Source organism: Dipodomys spectabilis, unplaced genomic scaffold (genome assembly GCF_019054845.1).
Source record: "Dipodomys spectabilis isolate Male_0828 unplaced genomic scaffold, ASM1905484v1 ptg000138l, whole genome shotgun sequence".
Taxonomy (NCBI): Eukaryota; Metazoa; Chordata; class Mammalia; order Rodentia; family Heteromyidae; genus Dipodomys; species Dipodomys spectabilis.
Window position 1 is genome coordinate 5,305,655 of NW_024870815.1, and position 22,009 is coordinate 5,327,663.

General features: G+C 34.4%; 1 protein-coding gene across 3 annotated transcripts in view; it reads right to left on the reverse strand.

Moving 5' to 3' along the window:
• Lmbrd2 (LMBR1 domain containing 2) overlaps nt 1–22,009 on the reverse strand; it is a 34,179-nt gene that overhangs the window by 4,032 nt on the left and 8,138 nt on the right. For all 3 annotated transcript variants that reach the window (XM_042690515.1, XM_042690514.1, XM_042690516.1), the window contains exons 4-15: nt 19,758–19,853; nt 19,117–19,284; nt 17,376–17,586; nt 15,241–15,315; nt 13,761–13,874; nt 13,107–13,290; nt 10,146–10,327; nt 9,297–9,430; nt 6,232–6,337; nt 5,719–5,816; nt 2,327–2,430; nt 604–650 (exon numbers count right to left, since the gene is read on the reverse strand). In XM_042690515.1, the coding sequence (XP_042546449.1) occupies nt 604–650; nt 2,327–2,430; nt 5,719–5,816; nt 6,232–6,337; nt 9,297–9,430; nt 10,146–10,327; nt 13,107–13,290; nt 13,761–13,874; nt 15,241–15,315; nt 17,376–17,586; nt 19,117–19,284; nt 19,758–19,853 (1,519 nt within the window). The remainder of the gene's footprint in view (nt 1–603; nt 651–2,326; nt 2,431–5,718; nt 5,817–6,231; nt 6,338–9,296; nt 9,431–10,145; nt 10,328–13,106; nt 13,291–13,760; nt 13,875–15,240; nt 15,316–17,375; nt 17,587–19,116; nt 19,285–19,757; nt 19,854–22,009) is intronic.

Sequence of the window (22,009 nt, forward strand, 5' to 3'; positions counted from 1 at the left end):
AAAGAAGTGAAATCTATCTTAGGAATTTCTGTTCTTTGATTCCAGTTATACCTGAAACAAAGAGCAAGACTTTCTTTAACATGAAGACATACAAAGATAACGATCAAGTCTCCTTTTAGTCTTCATTTCACCAGTGTAAATATACCCAGGTGTTAAGTCTGTGGTAAACATGGATAATTTTTTTGTTTCTATTTTAACCAACAGTAGGGAGGTTAGTTTCCCTCAGGAAATGGAGCAACTGAAGAGAAATTAAGGAGGAAAATAAAATGCCATACTATAAAAAAGAATAGTCACTTAAAAGCAATCAAAATGACTTTAACAGCAAGACTTTTTCACTTATTCAATAAATATTTACATCCTTTAGGCAAGAAACTGATATTTGACACAAATAAAGTAATTTTTACTTATAAGCTTTCTAAGCAAACTTGAAAGAAAGAACATTTGGCATGTGTATGTGAAAGTATTAAAATTGTCCCTTTAAAAATAAATTCTATGCCATTTTTCCAGTTTTTCTATCTTTAACCACTTTTTTCCAAATCAGTAAGATTCCCATATTTCACACTATTCTCTGGTTATATCAATTTAACAAAATATTGTACTTACTCTTCTTCGATTTTCACCTTCTTCTTGTCTTTGCCTTTTCCTCTTCTCTAAAGACAGAAATATGGCCTCAAATTTCAGGTAATAGAACTTAATTAGATATAGAGTAACTGATGTAAAGTTATCAGGGTAGAACTAAAAGTTCTTATAAATTACTACAAAATTAAAAGTAATGCTAGAAAGGATCTAGGGGAATGTCGTCTCTGTTTTTGTTAGAGGTGGCATTTGTAATCTTGTCTAAATAAATTTAGTGAAGGAAAAAGTTCTCCCTGGTAGTGACCTGGAAGTTATTTCTCTGTACTCTCTAAGTACAGAGAAGTAAGGATGTATGTTTCATCCTTCTTTTTTTTGTTTTTTTTTTTTTTTTTGCTGGTCGTGGGGCCTGAACTCTGGGCCTGGGCGCTGTCCCTCAGCTCTTCAGCTCAAGGTTAGCGCCCTACCACTTGAGCCACAGCACCACTTCTGGCTTTTTCTGCTTATGTGGTGCTGAGGAATCGAACCCAGGGCCTCATGCATGTGAGGCAAGCACTCTACCACTGAGCCACCTTCCCAGCCCTTCATCCTTACTTCTAAACTAAGTTCGTGCCTTCTTTGTATATAATTGTTTCCCTTATTCATCTGTGCAGGTTATATACTCAGTGTTTAGGATATCTCCCCACATCTTAGGACATGCCTCCAATTTATCATGCTTATTTGTGAGAATCTTGGGTCCTGTTATTAGATCAGGTGAAGTCTAATCAATGCAACCATTAAACCATTAGAACCATTATATCAACCAGATTCTACTTTCACATTGGTAGACCAATGCCCACAGATAAGATTTCTATCACCATCATACTATCACTTGAGTATAGGTAAATTTAGTACATTCAACTTTGTGATTAGATTGTAGAAGAATGTTATATATTCTAATAATAACCAAATTCTCACATCAATGATCATCGCATTGAAAGAAAATAGTCCTGGTTTGAATCATTTACCATGCAGTATCAAATTGATAATTCTTTAAATTTATATTTATAGTAATCGGCAGCTATGTTTTGACACAATCATGGAAACAACTCTTTTATAGTTTAGATGTTAAATGTCCTTCAAAGATCTATATGCTAAAGTTTTAGTCATCAGCATATAGCACTATTTGAAGATGGGGTAGCCTTTAGGGGATAGAGCTAGTGAAAGGAAGGAAGGTCACTTTGTCATGCTCTTGAAGGAAATACTTAGATCCCACCCTTCCCATGTATTTCTTTGCTTCCTGATTTCCATGAGGAGATATGGTTTCCTCTATCCCAGGGCTTACCACCAAATTGTATTGACACAGGTCCAAAAGCAGAGGGAGCATGTGACCATGGACTAAACTTTTAAAACTGTGAGTCAAAATATGCATTTCCTTCTTGTAAGGTGTTTATCTCAAATATTTGGTAAAAAAACAAAAACAAAAACAAAAAGCTGATGAGCACAAACTAAAATTTGGTTTAGTTACAGACCTAATAATTATGCTATAAAATTTCTTACAGATGTGTTTCTAATTATTTTTGGTTTTTGCACTTTTGAACTCTCTTTTCTTAAGAAAGCTAAATGTGTATTTTGGGCTTAAAAGCACTGTATAACTTTATAAGACCTTAAGATAGATGAAAAGTCATTTATAAATTATTCAAACATTAATTTTGTATTTTGAATCTTAGCACTTAATATTTTCTGTTCATTTACTTTAAAAGACAAATCTTACCTCGTCTGATTAATTCCTTTCCTTCATCAACTAAGTCTGATGTCATATCATTATCTCCCATGAACTGTTGGAAACCAAGCAGATTCAAGCAACGGGTTCCTAAACTAATAAAAGCAGATGTTCAAAAGATAAGCATTGCTTCCTAATGTAAATATTCAGAGAAATTATTATTGAGTATTGCCACCCACAAAAAAACTTATGGTACATAATTAGTTATCATGGCAAGTTACAGAGTGTTATATCCTATATATTCTTGAAGAAGTACTATTTCCCTATCTAAGAAGTTTTTCCTAGTATTTTCCTAGTATAGGGTGTGGATTACACCCAGATTTCTTATGCAAGTAAACAAGGTCAAGCCATCAGTATATCTTCATACACAATTATACCAGGATTATACAATTATGTAATGGTTATATTACAAGAATAATGTTATTTTTATATTCAAACAGCAACTTTAATACTGAAACATACTGTAAATCTAGTATTTCAAGTGTAGGATATTTTGGGTTAGAAAGTCTTTATTATATGAATTTATTTTCATGTTTTATTTTTTCCCTAAGGACTAGTCAGCTCTTAATAGCTCTTGATTATGTACTATAAAGTGATTACTATATCTCAACTGTGGCTATCAATTCCCATTTGATTTGCTATTTACTTTAAATCTGACTGTTGTGCAGGAAAACAGTATTCTGAATGTACAGCAGATTTAAAAAAAAGAAGCAAGAGGTTGATAAAGTAGCATTAATTTGTTAAGATTCTACTGTGCATCAGATAGTTCATAGGTATTATATTCAATCCTTACTATATCCTAAAAAAATGTTACTTATACATAAGCAAACAAGTTCAAGAGACTAAACAGACACTTAAAGATAGCTTAATAAATTACAGATCTGAGATTTAAGTCCAAGATTTAAAAAAAAACCCAAGTTCTTTTTATTGTACTTAGTTCTTAAACTTTTTCACTGATGTACTTCTAATAGCAGAAACCTGATACAAACATGTAGAGAAAGGCAAAGATAAAGGAAAGATGGAAGGAAAAGCGTGTAAAAAAAGGAAAAGTGTAAATAAAACAGAAAGACAGCAAAAGTGAAGATCTCCATTTTCCATTAAAAATGGGTAAACATCTGCCTGATTCAGAATATATGTGCTTGTTTTATATATTAAAAATGTTTTACATGAATTATCACTGAGTGAATGTGAAGTTTTCAGGCAGATAATCATGCTATTTTTGTGACTTTAAATAATCCTTTATTATAATTATACCCTTGTAGGAATACTATGTACCAGGATACATACTAGTACTAGTCTTTGGGAAAGTCTTATTTTTCTATAAAGTATCAAGAAACAACCTTATCTTAGCTAGGCAGCTAAGGCTAAGTATTAGCTATGGGCATAACTGTACGCTTCTAATGTAGGAATTAGACTAACATGGCAAATGATTTTTTTTTTTTGGCCGGCCGTGGGGCTTGAACTCTGGGCCTGGGCGCTGTCCTTTAGCTCTTCAGCTCAAGGCGAGCGCTCTACCACTTGAGCTACAGCGCCACTTCCTAACATGGCAAATGAAACATATAAAGCTGAAATGTTACTAAGACATTGCTTCACATACTTATATAAGAGGATACTTAATTTGAAAACTGAGGAATATGACCTTTTTCCCTAAAGGTAAAATGGCATTCAACATTATACTAATTAACAATTCAAAAGTTTTCTTTTCTTTTTTCTTTTCCTCCTTCCTTCCTCTTTTCTCCTTTCCTTCCTTTCTTTTCTTCTTTCTCTTCTCCTCTCCTTTCCTCTCTTCTCCTTTCCTCCCTCATCCATTCCCTTTCCTTCCCTCCTATTTTCTCCTTTGTTTCTTTGGCTTTCTTTCTCCCTTCCTTCTTTCCTTCCTTTTCTATCTTTCCCTCTTCACACTTTTCCTCCATCCCCCACTCCGTCCCTTCAATTTCCCTTCTCTTTCCTTTTTCCCTTTCCCCTCCTCTTTTCTCCCTTCCTCCTTCTCTTCCCTCCCCCTTTCTTTGTAACTGTCCTGTTAGATATAATGTTCCTTTACAATTAAGATTTTTATGGCTGACAAAGTACTATTGTAAATCAGAACATCATAAGTACTAAGATTTCGTCTCAAATGCTAATACTGCCAATATAACTATTAATATAGAAAGACATCATTTATATTTTATAAGCTTTTAGTGTTCCATAAAACATGTAAATTCTTAAATGAGTAAATAGTTAATCAAAACTTAGTTTTGTATGTACAATGTATGCTTACTCTCTTCTTTTAATACATCATTTTCGCAGTACAAGTCTGTTATTATCTTTTCTACCTTAAAGGAAAAATTCAAAATATTAGTTTTGCTATCAGTTCATATTAACAATACTATTTTATTTCTTTAGTGGCACTAGGGTTCAAACTCAGGGGACTATGTGCTTGCTTAGCTTGCTTGCTTAGCTCATGCTCCACTAATTGAACCACACCTCTGTCATGTTGTTTTGCTGGTTATTTTGGAGATGTGATATTGTAGATTTTTCTACCCAGGCAGCCTCAGGATCTCAGACTCATGAGTAACTAGGTTACAGATCTGAGCCATGGGTGCCTTTCTAGCAGTATTATTTTTTTATCATACTCTTCTAGCTTTTTATTTATCATAAATTAAAACAAAAGTATTTTAAAAATTGAGACAGAAGTTCTTTTAAATAATTTCTGCTTTCTAATTACCCTAATATTAGTATATTTTATTTATAATAATGATAAAGTGATATTTAGTTTTTAAACAGAAGTAAAATGATAAAATTTATTTGCATTAGAAAAACAAACTGATTCTAACAGGGTGCTAGAAGCCAAACATACCTATCATTTAACTCATTTTGAATCTTACCTCTGCCAAATTCTACTATCTTCTCTAATTCCATAAAAAAAAGAGCAGTCCATATACTTTCAAAAGTAAGAGGAGGTTTCTTCTTCAGCCCTACACATACATCTTGATTATAATTGTTCCCCTTCTAACCCTTTGCGCTGTCCATGGTCTGAAGCATCTAGAAATCCAGCGATAATTATGGAGAAACCCCAAAGACTGAGTTGTTTTGTAAGAGAATACAGGAATGAAGGAGTTTTACAAGCTACAATGCCAATCATTATCACAAGGAAGACTTATGAGTTAACATTCTGTAATTACATACTTTGAGGCTTAAATATCGTGAAAGAATAACATAACTTTAAATTTTTATTAAAGAAAGAATATGACCTAATCACTCAAGTAGTCCCTTCAAACAGCTCCTTCCCCCAAGCCACAATAAAACAAAACCCAACCAAGTAAATATTTAAAAGATTTTTAGGCAAAAAGAATATCTAGATACAACTAAATATGAGAAAAAATAGTATTATATAAGTTTCTTACCTAAAATAAGTTGCAATGCAGAGGATTACTACCAACATAGGGTAATATATGTAGAATCCATCTGCAATAAAGGATAAAACTTTCATGGAACCCATAATCTGAAAAGCAAGAAAAAAGTAAGTTAAATAAACATAGTTTTATATTTTCATCCTTTTCATCATTAGAAAATTTGCTTATAACAGAACTGTCAAGGATTTCTACTAAGGAAAACACATGTTTAATAAGTATCATTCAAAAGCACATAAAGACTATAAATACAAAAGCTGATAATACTACAGATGAAATCTTTGGATACTATCCAGCAAAACAACCTATATGAACTAAAAAACTTTTTCATAATAAGATATGCAAAAACACTTTAATTCAGTCATTAGTGATTATAATTGTTTAAGTTGTAGTTATTAAAAAGGAATCCATTAATGCTATAAAACTTTTGTAATAGTATTGAAAGAAATTTGACAATAACATCTCATATAATGAAATTAAAGAAATCCATTTTCTGACTGTACTTACAGATGTATAAGCAGTTGGCTGAGTATTCTGGTGAGAGATGGATGCATCCATATGGGTCAAACCCAAGAAATTAAGACATAATGGAGGAGTCAAACGGCAAAACAACCTGCAGTCGACATTAAAAAGATCGATCATGCAGTAAAATATATCTTAAGTTATAGAGAAATGTATTAAAATATTTCATATCATCCTAACTATATTTGCCATATATGTATATATATATATATATATATATATTATATAATAATTTTTAAAGTGAATTGGTCTTCCCTGGGAAACATCTTGAAAATCCTATTAAGCACACTTCCCTCAAAAATATTGGTATTTACACAGTAGAACAACTGCATCCTCAGGCTGCCTGCTATGATGGTATGTGTCACTGCTCTATCACTATGGCTTGTGGACAGACCTTACATATATCTCCTTCGGCTTCACTATCCGTGTGCCTGTCTCACAGTATGACAAGGACAGTAGCATTCTCAAGGGGAACTGTACTCAGAATATGAAGTTTTTTAAGTTACTATAGCAAAGGGTAGCATCCAGATAGGTACAACTATAAAGAAGGGTTTAGTTTGTCCCAATAAAAGGAATACTTTATAAAATTACAGAGTTGGAGAACTGAAAGATAGAATAATGTAAGGATGTAACCATTAAGAGGTAATATGAGAAAGTTCTTTCATGCTGACCAAACATATCCTGATGGTAACATTGGCTGCAGGATTGAAAAATTGTGATAAATCTGTAGTGTGTTTAACAATAGTGTTTTAAGGTAAATTTTCTCATTTTGATATTGTACACAGATATAAAAAAAAAAAATCACCATTAGCAGCTAGGTACAGTAGTTCACTCCTGTAACACTAGCTACTTAGGAGGCAGATACCATGAGGACTGAGCCTTAAAAGTCAACCCGGGTAAAATATCCCTAAGACCCAATCTTAACTAATAAAAACCTGACATGGTGGCATGCACCTGTCATCCCAACTACCTTGGAAGCATAGATAAGATTATTACAGTTCAGGCCTGCACAGCCATATTCAAAATAAAAACTAAAGCAATAAAAGAGCTAGCAGTATGACTCACATGTTAGAGTACCTGCCTAATAAACTCACTATAGAAGAAAGAGGAGAAATCGAAGATGATATTACATTAGAAGAGGTTGGCAAAGGTTATATAGGACACCAGTAACCTGCAACTTCCTATAAATTCATATTATGGTTTAAATATGAAATGTTCCTCACTAGGGTAAAGGCATGGTCTCCATCTGGTGATGCTATTTTGGGAGGTGGTAGAAACTTTAAGAGGTGGGGCTTAGCTACAGAAAGTAAGTCATAGGGAAGATGCTACAGAAATATGTACTTAGTCTCAGTGTGTGTGTGTGTGTGTGTGTGTGTGTGTGTGTGTGTGTGTGTGTGTGTGTGTGTGTGTGTGTGTGTGTGCGCACGCACGCGCGCGCGTGCACGCATATGTATGTTTTGTGGCTGCCATGAGGTGATTATTAGCGCCCTGCCATGCAAAAGCAATGGGACCTAAATACTATGGATTGAAACTTCTGAAAGTGTGTGTCAAAATAAATCTCTCACTGGGCACTGCCTGTAATCCTAGCTATTCAGAAGGCTAAAATCTGAAGATAACAGTTCAAACCCAGCTTGGGCAGGAAGAGCTAAGGGACAGCATCCCGGCCCAGAGTTCAAGCCCTGCAACCGACAAAATAAATAGATAAATAAATAAACCTCTCAAACTGTTTATGTCAGACACTGTTACAGCAACAAGAAACTGACTACTAATACAGTCCATAATTATTTGCTAAACAAAGAAGTTTTAAAGATGCTTCCAAAGTAGACTCTGGTATCTCACACCTATAATTCTACCCCTGAAGGATCAGAGTTAAAAGGAAGCTCGGCCCATGGTTTCCCTTATTTGCAATATCTAGTATATGTCTGAGTCAAGCAGAAAAGGTCAGATAAGGTGATGTTAGGGAAATGAACCCTAAGATAAATATTCAAATGTTTTTTTTCTTTCAGGTGATTGTTTCTAACACATTTATAAGATTATTTCTTTGTTGCTTTGTATGTCCCTCCCCCACAGTATACCCCTGCTTTCACTGTATTTGATGTCAGTATAATTTGTGGAGGGGAAGGGGAAAAACAAATCATTTAAATAGGGATACAGGTGGACCCACTGCAACATTGAGATGTACAAGTTGTTATGTTGAAAACGAAAACTTTACGACTTTGGTGGGGGGGGGGGGGCGGGGAGGATTGGATGGGGGCCGGGGGAGGATGGGAAGGGATGAGAAGGGAAAACAAAGGAGGAGGCTACAATGCTTGATAAGAAATGTACTCATTATCTTACTCATGTAATTGTAACCTCTCTGTATAGTATTTTCACAAAAAAAAAAAAAAAAAAGGAAGCTTGGTAGAAAAGTCCAAGAGATTCCATATCTAATTAATCAGGAGAAAAAAAACCAGCTTGGAGTTACAGCTCAAGTGGTAGACAACTATGAGCAAGCAAGCTGAGCACAAGGCCTAAGTTCAAGTCTCAATAATGTGTGATCATGCATATACACATGATGTTTCCCTATCAATCCTTCTATGAACTTCACTGATAACAGCCCTTACAAATACCTTATATGACTAATTTAACAAAAAGGGATAATAGATGGTGCAACCTAGCCAAAGCTAGAGCCATCTCACTCAATTCTCTCTAAATTCCACAATAAAAATTGTTCCTATTGTTTTTTTCAGTCCTTTTCAATTCAGACAAGACTACTGACTTTCAAAACACTCTCCAGGTCTGACTTAGTCTCTAAACACAATTGCTTATATTCCTTACTTACCTATATTTTAAATCTCTAATTGGTAAGGTCAGGTTATGTTTTTTTTTTCTTGTAATTTAGCCTTAGACAAAATCTAGTTGGTAATCAACGAACACTAACATTTAAAACAAATCAACTAGCTTATAGAAATACTCATGCTAATGCAACATCCATGAACAAGAAATAAAAGAAAGGATCAATAGTACATTCAAGGGAGATATAGCTCATTTTTAAAGTGAATGTTACTTACATGCCACTGAAAAGAAGACTGTAAGCATCGGTCTGGTGATGAGAAGCCAAGTAATAATAGTTAAATACACGAATCCTGAATACAGTAGAATAAACACAGATACTTAGAAAGAAGATGGAAAGGAAGCAAGCAATCTGAAACAGAACAACAAAAATAAAGTTGAGAACTAATAGACTTCATTACTTTACATACTGATACAAGCCTTACTTTTCATTTTCAGTTAATTTGTTATCTGAGAAAAGTGAGAGCTAATAGGAGTAGAGAAGATGGAGAGAGAAATAGAGGAGAATATAGTCATAATACTATGTGAAAATGGAACCAGGAGGTAGATGGGGTTGGGAAAAATGGAAAGAGAATGATGAAGAGGTGACACTGATCAAGATGCAGTGCACATATAAATAGTAATTTGGAACCTCTTTGTACAACTACTTGAAGATAATAAAAAATAAATAACCCAAGAAAATGAAATCTTTTTAAAAAAATCTATATTTTATATCAGTTCAATAGTCTAGATCCAAATGTGTCAAATTCCCCAAATACGTTGCTTTCCACTTCCCTTGGCAACTCTTCACATGAAGGCCGTTAAGTGATGACCTTACTGACATGAGAATCAAAATAGTCTCAAAAAATAATTTTGTACTATCTTCTTGTACCTTTTCACCACTCTTCATATATAGTTCTTAATATTTATAGTAAATTAATGAAAGCTATTTCTGGAAGTCTGAATTACAACACTGTGGGAAACATCACTGCTTATTATTACTAGAACAAATATTTGAGAACAGATATAATAGTTAAGTATTATACATGAACTGACATATATCTAGGATAGAAAGGAAATAAACTGACCTCAATATAAATATAATTGTATGTTTTTTCTGCAAGTTGGATGAAGACTGCAAACAGGGATAAGACAGGAGTTGTGCTAAAGAATGTGCACTCTGACCACACAACAATCACAGAGAAGATGGATAACACCACAGCAAGTATCCTGTAAAACCATGGTCTCAAAAGACATTCCCAGTACCACTCTGGAAGATTAAAAAAATACATACAGTTAAGCAACTGAAAAAGTAACAGGGCATTTTTCACTGCTTCAAAATGGCCAACAGATAATTACAACAGATAATTACAATTTACAGTAGAGAAATCAGGCTGACATTGTTTTTGCTAAAGAATCACCAGAAATGGAATGAATGGGTAGTCCATGTGTTTCCTTCCATGATTCACTGAGAATACAACATAATTGCCAAGGTACTTCTGTGAAAGATGTATAAACTGTATCTAATTATGAGGACATACTGTACTCAAATTCAAGGATGTTCAACAACAAAAAAACTGCCCTGTACCCACCAAAAATATGTTGTAAAATATATATAAGACTGGGAAACCACTTCAGATTAAGAAGACTGAGAAGATCTAGGAAGTTTTTTCAAATAATATCACTAAGGTAATAGGACAAAATATAGACAAGGACTATAAGTAATAGTATAACACCAATACTAATTTCCTAATTTTGACAATCATAATTATGAAAACATATCTTTATTTTTAGAAAATATACACTGAACCACTTAAAGACCAAGAGGCATCATCTCTGGATACAATTCTAAAATATTAAGGGGGAAATATACAAAGATAAAGCCTTGCATATGAGAGTATTTTGTGAGATTCTGATTTATTAAGTCTAAATTAATAATATTTGAACATCTATATGATGCTGGGGCTTGAACCCAGGGCCTCATGCATGCCAGGCAAGTTGTCTTTCATTGAGATATACCTCCAAACAAAACTGTATTTCTGTTTTATGCACTGAAAAATGAGCTCCTGGCTCACTGTAAGACATTTTACCTCTACCCTTAACATAATTCCTGGTGGTTTAAATATCCATGTAGGTAAATCTTTCAACAAGTTGCTCTCTTATACCTTCCCTTCCCATCCTCTCCTCTAATGATCTTGTCCTCCACTCTACCTCAATGACTCATTCTAGATCTTCCCCTAAATCTTTTATTGCCAACAGCTTCAATCCTTCCATATAAAGTAATTCCATCATCCTTATCTCCAAGTGGTACACTTATTTATATTCTGACTACTGATATGTTACTTGGACCAACAAAACATTCTATGCCTTTTTAACATTATCAAACAACTCAATGTCTTTATTTCTTCCTTATCCACTTCAGATTACAGTTTTTTTGAGGATATCCTCTCTCCAGTATCCCAGTTCCTGTAACACTGGAGAAGAAACACACACAACTTTAGGGTCTGGTTTCCAAGTTCTTTTTTTTTTCTTTTTGCCAGTATTGGAATTGGAACTCAGAGTCTTGGCCCTTGCTGTACTTAACTTGCTCAGTTTTGCTTGTTCAGCTGGTGTTCTACCACATGAGCCATGCCAGCAGCCCAGCCTTTTGCTGGTTATTCTTTTTGCTGTAATTCTCCAATATTTCATGGGCAACTGTTTTGTCTAGGGAAAAACTCCTTCCCTATACTTATTCTCAGTATTTCCCTAAGGAAATCGAAGTGATCAGAAGAAAATTTCCCCACATTTTCACCACTACATCTTTCCAGTGCCTAAGATACATCTATGCCCTTCCTGTAATATAATACTATGCTCTTCATTACTATCTCATGTCACCTCTCTTACTACTCATAAACACTTTCCCATAATTCTTTACTACCTCATTAACCATCCTTTCTTTATAATGCCAGTCCTGTATTACCTTCTTTACTTTTTTTTTTCATACCTTACCCCTAATCCTCCACCAGTACTCCTTTCTCTGTTTTTGAAAGGAAAAACTCCCACTGGCTTCAATTGTTTTCCTATTTCTTATATTTTCCAATAAGGCTAACTCTTTCCTACCTTATTACTCTGAAATCTAATCATCAAGTATTATTCACAATATTACCATTTTGCATCATTCAAGCAGGTACTTTACACACCTTTTTTTCTCAGAATACTGGGTTTTCCTCCTATCTCACTGGCAACTTTTGGTCTTTTCTGCTGTTCTTCCCAATTAATGTAATCTCTAAAGTCAGATTGCCATCGACTTGGACTTTCTCTCTTTTCTACCCCTAATACTTCTTGACCCATAACTAACTACACTAATGGCTTACTAATTTAAATTTCCATCCTAAATTTCTATCCCTAACTATCTACTTAACATCCTTATTTATACTGTCATATGTTTATTAACTGTTTTACTCCATAGAACAGGGATTTTTGTCTCTCTTAATTTATGTGCTCTGAGCACTCAATTATACATAGCATTTATATATGTTGAATCACTCCTAAATTTAACTAGAAAAAAAAATTTCTTAAAGAAGTTTTCTGACATATTTGTCCTGGCTATTGTTTCCACACTAAAGACCAAACACACAAAAAAAGCATCAAGTTAATGTAACAGCTTAAATAAATAAGATTATGTTAACTACAGGGTGTAGGTTTTATAAATAAGACTCATAAGTGTAGTAACTAAGTATAGCATCTTAAGGGAATATTTAATAGTATGTGAAGCCTAAAGAAAACTCAAACCTGTAATATAAAATTGCTTACAACTATATTTTATGCATATACAAAATAAGATTGAGGTACTGCATATATGTTATATAGAATTTTAATTATTTAAACTAGCAGTAGAAACTGATGGATATGCTCTATGACAAATAAAGCAGTTATCAGATATACAATATTATCATATTGCATAAATCAAATAATACAAGGAAACTTCAGTTTTGCATTGGTGAAAATATAGTATTTTTTTTCCTAAAGAACAAATGATTAAATTTTGAAATTTATGTTAAATTACATACCAACTGTAGGATTATAAAAATACTGAATAAACCGATTTTCTGGCTCTGGGGATTGAAACGTGTGAACAAACTGATGAGTGGCACTAGTTTCATTTTTTGCTACATCCTCCAGATAAAATGCTTGTTCCAAAAGAATTTGCCATTGCACTTGAGTTCGACGGTGCCTCTGTACTGAATAAATCACCTACAAAAGAGAAAGGAGATACATCTATCAATGTGATCCAACAGTGGGTCCTCATGGTGCTAGGGAATGTTTTTAGTTTATCTGTGTTTGTTTCTTCATGGAATGGTGCTAGCAGTATTTATTGGGTGGGTCAAAGATGTTAATATATTTAAATGATGTAATGCTTCTAATGCCTCCTTCCCAATTGACAAGACAGCCTGATCCAGCGAGTTAAAGTTAATACATTTCAAAGAATAATCAAAAGATGTTTTAGGGACTAAAGAAGTAGCTCAAGCAGCAGGGTGCCAGCCCTGAGTGAAAAAGCTGAGTAAGAGTACAGACCTTAAATTCAAGTCCCAGTACAAGGGGGGAAAAAAAAGTTAAAAAAAAAAAAAAATAGTTCAGGATTCATACAAAATTCCTTTTTGTGAGCAATAATAATAAATCTAATTGAAATCATTTAGCTGTAAGTAAAATAGCTATAATGTTACCTGTTTATGTAGTTTCACTAGACTTTTTTCACTTGGGTAAGTATTGCGCTTTTCATCAAAATCTTCATAATCATCCATGTTCCTACCCATTTTTTCTTGATACTCTGTAGGACACTAAAAGAAACAACCAGATTTTATAAAAAACTTAAAAATATATGATAAACTATTTTTATTAAAAATCTGTCACTCTAAGCCAGGCACCAGTGGTTTATGCTACTCAGGAGGCTGAGATCATGGTTCAAAGCCAGCCTGGAAGGAAAGTTGTGAGACTCTTATGGCCAATAAACCACTCAGAAAACTGGAAATGGCGCTGTGACTCAAGTGGCAGAGTGCTAGCCTTCAGCTGAAGAGCTAAGGGACAGCCCAGGCCCAGAGTTCAAGCCCCAGGACAAAAAAAACCAAAACTGTCACTTTAGCATTTCTAATCTTCTCAAAAACATCTTCCTTTTGGTATCTCTAAGTGAAGTTTTATTTGCTAATATTTTATGACAATGTTTTAAAAGATAAATTGGGCTTTCTTTTGCCTTTATTAATGTTGGTTTTTATGCTCAGATAATTCTGGGTATTAGTAAAGGCAGAGAGTTTATCTCCAGGAAACAATTTGTATTTGAGAAGATGTTTATTATTAGAAACTTGATAAAAACTGTCAATTACTTTCCTAGCTAAAACATAAAGACACAATATTCACAATTTCTGAAAAGCATAATACAGATAAACACATACACAATTTGGACTATTTGCCATACTATTAGTCATTTATTACATGAACTTGGGCAAAAAAAGTTAATCTCTTTGAATAGGACTTGAAAAGTAGCACATATGGAAGAAATGATTAGAAACTAATATTTTAGCCAAAATAATAGTTAACAATTTAGCTAATGGTCAATACAACAGATTTAAAACAGTAAAAAAAACGTATTTTAGTGGTTCTGTAGGTGCATAAAAGACAAATGGGAGCTTTACAACTAAGTGCTTTTAGAAGAGTAAGTTACCCCTAATTCAATACCACTGTATCAAAATCGTAATTGCATGACTACTTATTTAAATCATTATATCATAAATTATGTATCTCATAATGCTACTGATTTTGTGATATATGAAAAATATCATCAGATCACTAGGAAGCTGATCAGAGATTACTGAGGAACCAGTATATTTTCTTATAGAAAATATGACTCTAATGATGAATGATGGTATCTTAAATGTTGATCCCCATCACTGTTACAGCAGTTACGTTACTCAATATCATCTCTATCTCCACATTTCAATGGAAAAGACTATCAATAATTACCATCAAACTTGTAGTAACAAAAGAAAAAAATCCAAGTATACTACTGACTTAGTTAATATTTCCATGAAAATGCATTAGGAAGCCTACCTCTGAGAGGCTTTTTAAATACTTTTCTGATTTTTTATGGAATACTAATTTATGCAATAGATAAGTATACATTTCATATGAAAATAAATGTAATTTAGTTACCTTTTTAAGTATGGTGTCAACACATTTTCTCAATGGGTGGTTATATTTGATGCTTTCATTTACTTTACGAACCTCCTATTCAAAACAGTAAGAAAAATAATATTTCTATTTCTGCAGATTAACATTTCAAGTGAAAATACATTAAATACTATTTATTCTCACAAGTTTGATTTTAATTAACTTAGCATTAAATGAAATTCTTTTCACTGATACAAGTTCTTAGGGAGTAAAAACACAAAGTACTTAAATTGCTATATTTATATTCAAATACTTTTTTATTACTTCCTAAATTTGCTATCTTATCATTTGCTTACCCTGTATACAAAAACAGTTGAGCATTATAAAAAAGTTCACAATGATTTAATAAATTTTGTGTGCTTAAAAAAATAGGATTATAGTAGTCTACTTGCTCATTAAGATCAATTATCTTCATTATCAGTTAAGAAAAACAAGGAGTCAGAAGAAACAACTAACTTCACAAGTCTTTCCTCTCCAAAGAATAGTAGTCACAACTGATTTTTCCTTCACATTTGCTTATTTAGATCACAGTTTACAGAAACACTGCTAGCTACAAGACCAACATAATCCAACACAGACAGTAGGGTAGAAGAGGATATTATAAGTCTTTGAATGAAACTACTGTCTAATAGGAGGTATTAAGTAAGTAATTTAATGAGTACTAATGAGTTAAGTAATCTTTAAAAGTAGTATTTCCTAAGGAATTAAATGTTCTATAATATTTATGAACAAAAATACAAGTTACCACTACTCTAGACAGAAAAAGCAGCATGCCATGTCCTAGGCCTCAAGAGAGAACTGGCTGGGATATTAAGAACAACATTTTAACTGCAGAATAGAAAAAAGCTTTCAAAGATACAGACCTGTAGTCAAAGAAACCATTTAACAAAATTGTGAATGGATGTTTATAACTTATATGACCAAGAACTCAGCTAAAAATAATCTCTCCTGGTTCTAGTATATTTTTCAATACACATAAAATACCTATGATATATAAAATATATACTAAGTAACTGTTTATCAGAAAAGTTTTTCAATAGCCAGTAATTAGTAATTAAGTTTTTAGGGGGTCAAAAGTTACATGAAATTTCCAGTTGCAGAAGGTATTAGTGCCCCTAAACTCTCCATTATTCAAGGGTCAATTGTATACTGATAATATGAAGTAATTAGAAAATATTAGTCAAAGAAGTCTGCATAAATGTTATTATTATCACCATTATCGAATCCAAGGAACCAAAGTGGAGTGTTAGATAAATATTAAGTCTACAGAATGGATTACTATACTGCACTGGCAACCACAGGAATCATCAAAGTGACCGGAGTCAGGTAGCTAGAGGCTTAGATAGGACAGGAGAGCTACATATGGGCCAAATTATTATATAGGCCACACTGAAACACTTGAGTTTATTCTAACATGAAGGAAAAGCTTTTTCAACCTGAGGTTTTATGTTAAAAAGTAACATCCTCAAAGAAAGAGATTATTGTTAATCTCTTCAAATCCATAATCAAATTATTACTTACCATGGCAAAATTTTTGTAATTTGTTGTATATGTTTGTGAGCAATATTGAAAGTATTAATTTTTGAGTTACATTCCCAACTTGATGAAGTTGATTCATATCAACTGCATGTCACAAATGAATAAAAGGAAATTCCTTGTTAAAATTACAAACAATATTTGTTGGTACAAACTCCAATGCAAATTGTTCTCTAAAAAGGTTTCCAAACTTGGTAGAACTGCCTTGGGTTACACTGTCTAAGGAAGAAGTATATTCTGATTATTGATTTTGCTTCCAACGTTTGAGTAATTATATAACTTGCTGTCTAATCTGGGAGGCTTTTGAGAGTGAAAGAAAGCATTAATAAAAGTTACCTCAAAATAACAGACATACCCCTATACTTCTGAATATAGTTTCCCTTTATCTTTGCCAGTTAAAAGATAGAGATGACCTCTCAGGAGCTTGAAATTCCATAAGAAGTCAGCCTAGAGAGGAGATGATATCACATTTGTGACTGAAGTCCATTGATGTGTAACAGCAACAAGAAAATAATGATGAAAATAAATTACACACAACTTGTTAACTTCTGCTCTTGTAAGATTTAAATTTGCTTGATTACCTCCATAACATCCTCTAAATTCTCTTCTGCATCTGCTTTCTCTGTCATCAGTTTGGCTGCCTTAAAATAAGTCTTCATAAGTAGATAACCCTTTTTTGCTCCATTCCAATATGAACGAGGAATTTCCACCAACCCATACCCTAACAACAACACGAGAAGAAAAAGACCCCATGTATTGGCAGCAGCTATCCCGATTGTCTGGAGTTGGTTCCTAAGAAAGAGAAGACATAAGCAGATTGCAATAGTAAATACATTTCCAATAAAGTCTAAAAAACAAAACCTAACAAGTATTAAATGTTTTTTACAGAAAGCTACCTTAAAAGATGGTCAACATTTCATATGAAAAAAATTAGACTTTTATAATCCCAAGTACTTTTTTTTTCAGTCACAGCAGATAATTTGTGTACTTAATGGGAAGCTTGAGTATAAGTGCAAACAATGGTATTTCACACAGGAAATTTTGCTGCTACTGAAATTAAAATTAGAATCTAAGATAATTCATGACAAAATATGTATATGTTCTCCAAAAATACTTATGCGTATTTGATTATTCAATATTAATGAAGAAAAGCCTGCAAGTTTTTTTTTGTTTTTGGTCCAGTTGTGGGGCCTGAACTCGGCCTGGGCGCTGTCCCTCAGCTCTTTAGCTCAAGGCTAGCGCTCTACCACTTGAGCCACAGCGCCACTTCCAGCTTTTTTCTTTTTACTTATGGGGTGCTGAGGAATTGAACCCAGAGCCTCATGCATGCAAGGCAAGCACTCTACCACTGAGCCACCTTCCCAGCCCCAAGCCTGCAAGTTTTAAAAAATTAATTTGTGTTAAGGTAGACATACACAAATCGCAGAATGCAACAGTGAGGCATACCCCTACTATTCCATTCCTAAATTTTCAAATCTAGCTCTCCAAAAGTACAAAATAGAGATCAGTTTACTAAAATACCTTAATGTAAATAAATACTAAGGACAAATATGACCATCAAAACAAAAGGAGAAAAGTAAAAACATTCCAATCAAATAGAAAACCAGGTATTTGTTTTCTTTACATCTGAAATTATATCTAAAATTGTTATTTCTTTTAACATGTAGTTATTAGTCAAAGCATTAATCAATTACCTAAGTTATATTTAAAGATGTTATTATCCCATATATTCTTTTTAGTGATATGGATTATGTAAACATTCCCTCATCAATTTGTCAAACATACAATTCGGTTATATTTCTCAGTGAAAGGTCTGTTAACATACATGTGTGTCTAATAAAAATTAATACTAAAAAGTACAAAGCCCCTTCAGCTTCAAGCCTGACCAAGGATATAAACACTCTAAACTTTTCTTTATGAGATAACACACTTATACTTCTAAAAGCACTTTTCTAGTCTAATAAGCTATTACTTAAAAAAAAATTATTACATTCATTTAAAATAATAAACTAAGTAAAAAATAAAAATAAAAGTGCAGCTGGGTGCTGGTGGCTCATGCCTATAATCCTAGCTACTCAGGATGCTGAGATCTGAGAATCATAGTTCAAAGTCAGCCTGGGCAGGAAAGTCTCTGAGACTCTTCTCTTCAATTAACCACCAGAAAATTGAAGTGGCACTGTGGTTCGAAGTAGTGGAGCATTAGCCTTGAGCAAAAAGAGCTCAGGGACAGAGCCCAGGTCCCAAGTTCAATCCCCATGACCATCAACAACAAAAGTCAAACATAAGTTTTTTAAAATGTTTTAATGAGAGTGTTTTTCTTACCATTCTAAATGCAAACGTGGATTTACAGCTACATATATTAAGAATGCTCCAAAAATCAGCAAATAGGTGCCATAGTAGATTGCATTCTCAATCAATGCAGTTTTTATCTTTCCTGTAATGGAAAATCCACCAGATCTTGCATATGACTGCATAAAAGGTAACAAAATCCTAATTGGACAGAAAATACATAATTACAAAAACAATTATGTATCCATATAATCTCAAAATATCAGAAGTATATGAATCTTAATCTATTTTTCTAACTAATACAGATTGCTATGATTAATTATATGTTAATAATAAAGCAAAATAGATGACTACAATTTTTTTATTATGAAAATACTGTACAGAGGGGTTACAATTACATGGGCAAGACAATGAGTACATTTCTTATCAAGCATTGCAGCCTCCTCCTTTGTTCCCCTTCCCATCCTCCCCCCGCCCTCCCCCCACCCAATCTTCCCCACTCCCCCCCCCCCCCCCCACCAAAGTTGTAAAGTTCGTTTTCAACATAATGACTTATACATCTCATTCTTGCAATGGGGATGACTACAATTTTTAGAATATTAAAATTTGAAAAACATATGACCTAATGCAGGAGACAGAAAGGAGCATATCTTTTATCCTTCACTGACACTTACCAAGTTAAAAATTGTGATGTCCAATATACCACCCTCCAGAAAATTGGCATGATTCCATCAGGGATATAACTCCATGGTTTGAAACATGGGTGTTGTCTGTTTAATAAGAATTTAAAGTCAATTATCGATTTATTTATTAAATGAATAATATAATTTATTGGCATATGGCGAAGTTCATTTATATCAGATTAATAATTACCAACACAATTTTACAGAAAACTTAACAATCAAAGCCAACCTATCAGACTCAAAATGCACATAAATGACACAAAACACTTTGTTTTAAAAATAAGGGCTTTCTGCTCTTTTCTAGCTCTCAGCTTTTTCCTTCTCTTCTCTTTCCCAGCTCCCTTCTCTTTTCTAGCTCTCTCTCTCTGCTCTTTTCTAGCTCTCTCTGCTCTTTTCTAGCTCTTTTCTAGCTCTCTCTCTGCTCTTTTCTTGCTCTTTTCTAGCTCTTTTCTCTCTCTTTCCCAGTCTACTGAATAAACCTACCCCTTACCTGAATACCATGTGCCTGGTGCTGTTCTTACTCGCCTAAAAACCTAACATAAATGGTGCCATGACTCGGATAAAGGGCTTAAAGTCAGGATAGGTGGGATTCCTCTCTGGTTTTTTTTTCCTCTTTTTTCTTTTTTTGTTTGTTCTTCCCTTTTTGCTCTGAGGAATACCCACAGTTCTGATGGCCTTTTGCAAACCCGTCTGTCTGCTGCAGACACAGCACGTCGATACCATTGCTGCCTTCACATCCACGTCCACACCACTTCTCTACTCTGGTGAGTGAAACTACTCTCTACGGCTCTCTGTTGCGCAGTCTCTGTCCAGACGTGGTGCCACACCAGAGAGCTCCTACAGCCTTCAGCTGAAAGGCTGGTAACATCTGAAGCCGAGGACGCTTGGTTTTGGGGGCTTGGCCATTTCTCTCCAGAGGGCTCTGGGGGAAGTCAGGACGCCGCTTCTGCCTGGTCAGCTCTCCTTCACTCACCAGACTGACTTTCCTACACACTTAATGGGGTGCTGCGAGTCATACCTGAGCCGTGAAACCCCTTTGAAATGTCTCCTGTGCTCCCTGGAAAGCCAGAGAGCTTCATTTTATGCCATTCTCAGATGTAGACAGTTTTTGCCACTGCAATGGTAAATGGTCAGAAGTCTGTTTACTTTCAAGCTCTCTTTGCTCTCTCTCTGCCATTCATGTCCAACTTTCCCTATCTCTCCCTTTCTCTTTTCTACATTTTGGCTTGTGCCCTGAAGAGTGCGATGCAGGTTGGTTCCCGGGGACCCCCCTCTAGGTTCCCTCTCAAAGGCTAGACAATATAGGCTTGATCTATTTGTTCAGGGTTTCTTTGCATGTTTTCAGAAATTCGCCATCTTGAGTTCGCCATCTTGGCCACAAGGTGGGTTAAGGGTTTAGCCCCCATCTAACCCTTAACCTTCCACTAAGCTTACTACTCCATCCATCTATTCTAAGGTGCCTTGCTAACAAGTTGCTCTTTCCACAGGCCCTGGTAACTGAGGCCCAACTATCTGATGTGCTTTGTTAGCAAAGTTGACTAAACATTGTTGTAAAAAATTTAGGTTTTGAGTTTTGCCTTTTTTGTTTTGTGTTATGTATTCTGGTACTGACTACGTGAGTCTAAAATATTGGGCATATCTGTGCTAAGATTCTCACATCTAATAAGTTTTGTCATTCCAGAATATTTGTCGGTCAATTCTTGATAAGAACCAGGTAAGCTCTACTTATTCTACTTGATCTCCTTGTTGCTTTAATTGGAAATAATAAAGGGCTTTTGTGGCAAAGATTTCATTCAAAGCCAACCCGGGCCGAAAAATCCCTAAGACTCCATCTCCCAACTAACCTGCAAAGAGCCAGGCTGGAAGCATGGCTCAAGACTCTTATCTCTAACCAGCCAAACACTGGAAGTGCTATTGTAACTAACGTGGTAGAGCACTAGCCTTGAGCAGAAGTGCTCAGGGACAATGCCCAGGCCTTGAGTTCAATCCTCCTTGAATACCAACTGGGACAAGCCATCCCAGCAACGAGCACCTAGACTCAGCTAGTCTGGGGAACAAGGGAACATGGAGTGGAGATGATGTCACATCAGCTACTTTGTGCCTGCCCTTTCAAAATTAACCAGAGCCGGGAGGTCAGTAGAAGTAAGAAGCCTGCCCATCCAATGTCTATACCTGTCTACCTATTAACTGAAAAGGAATTTATATTCTTGCCTTTGTCACCTGACTTCTCTACCTAGTTGCCA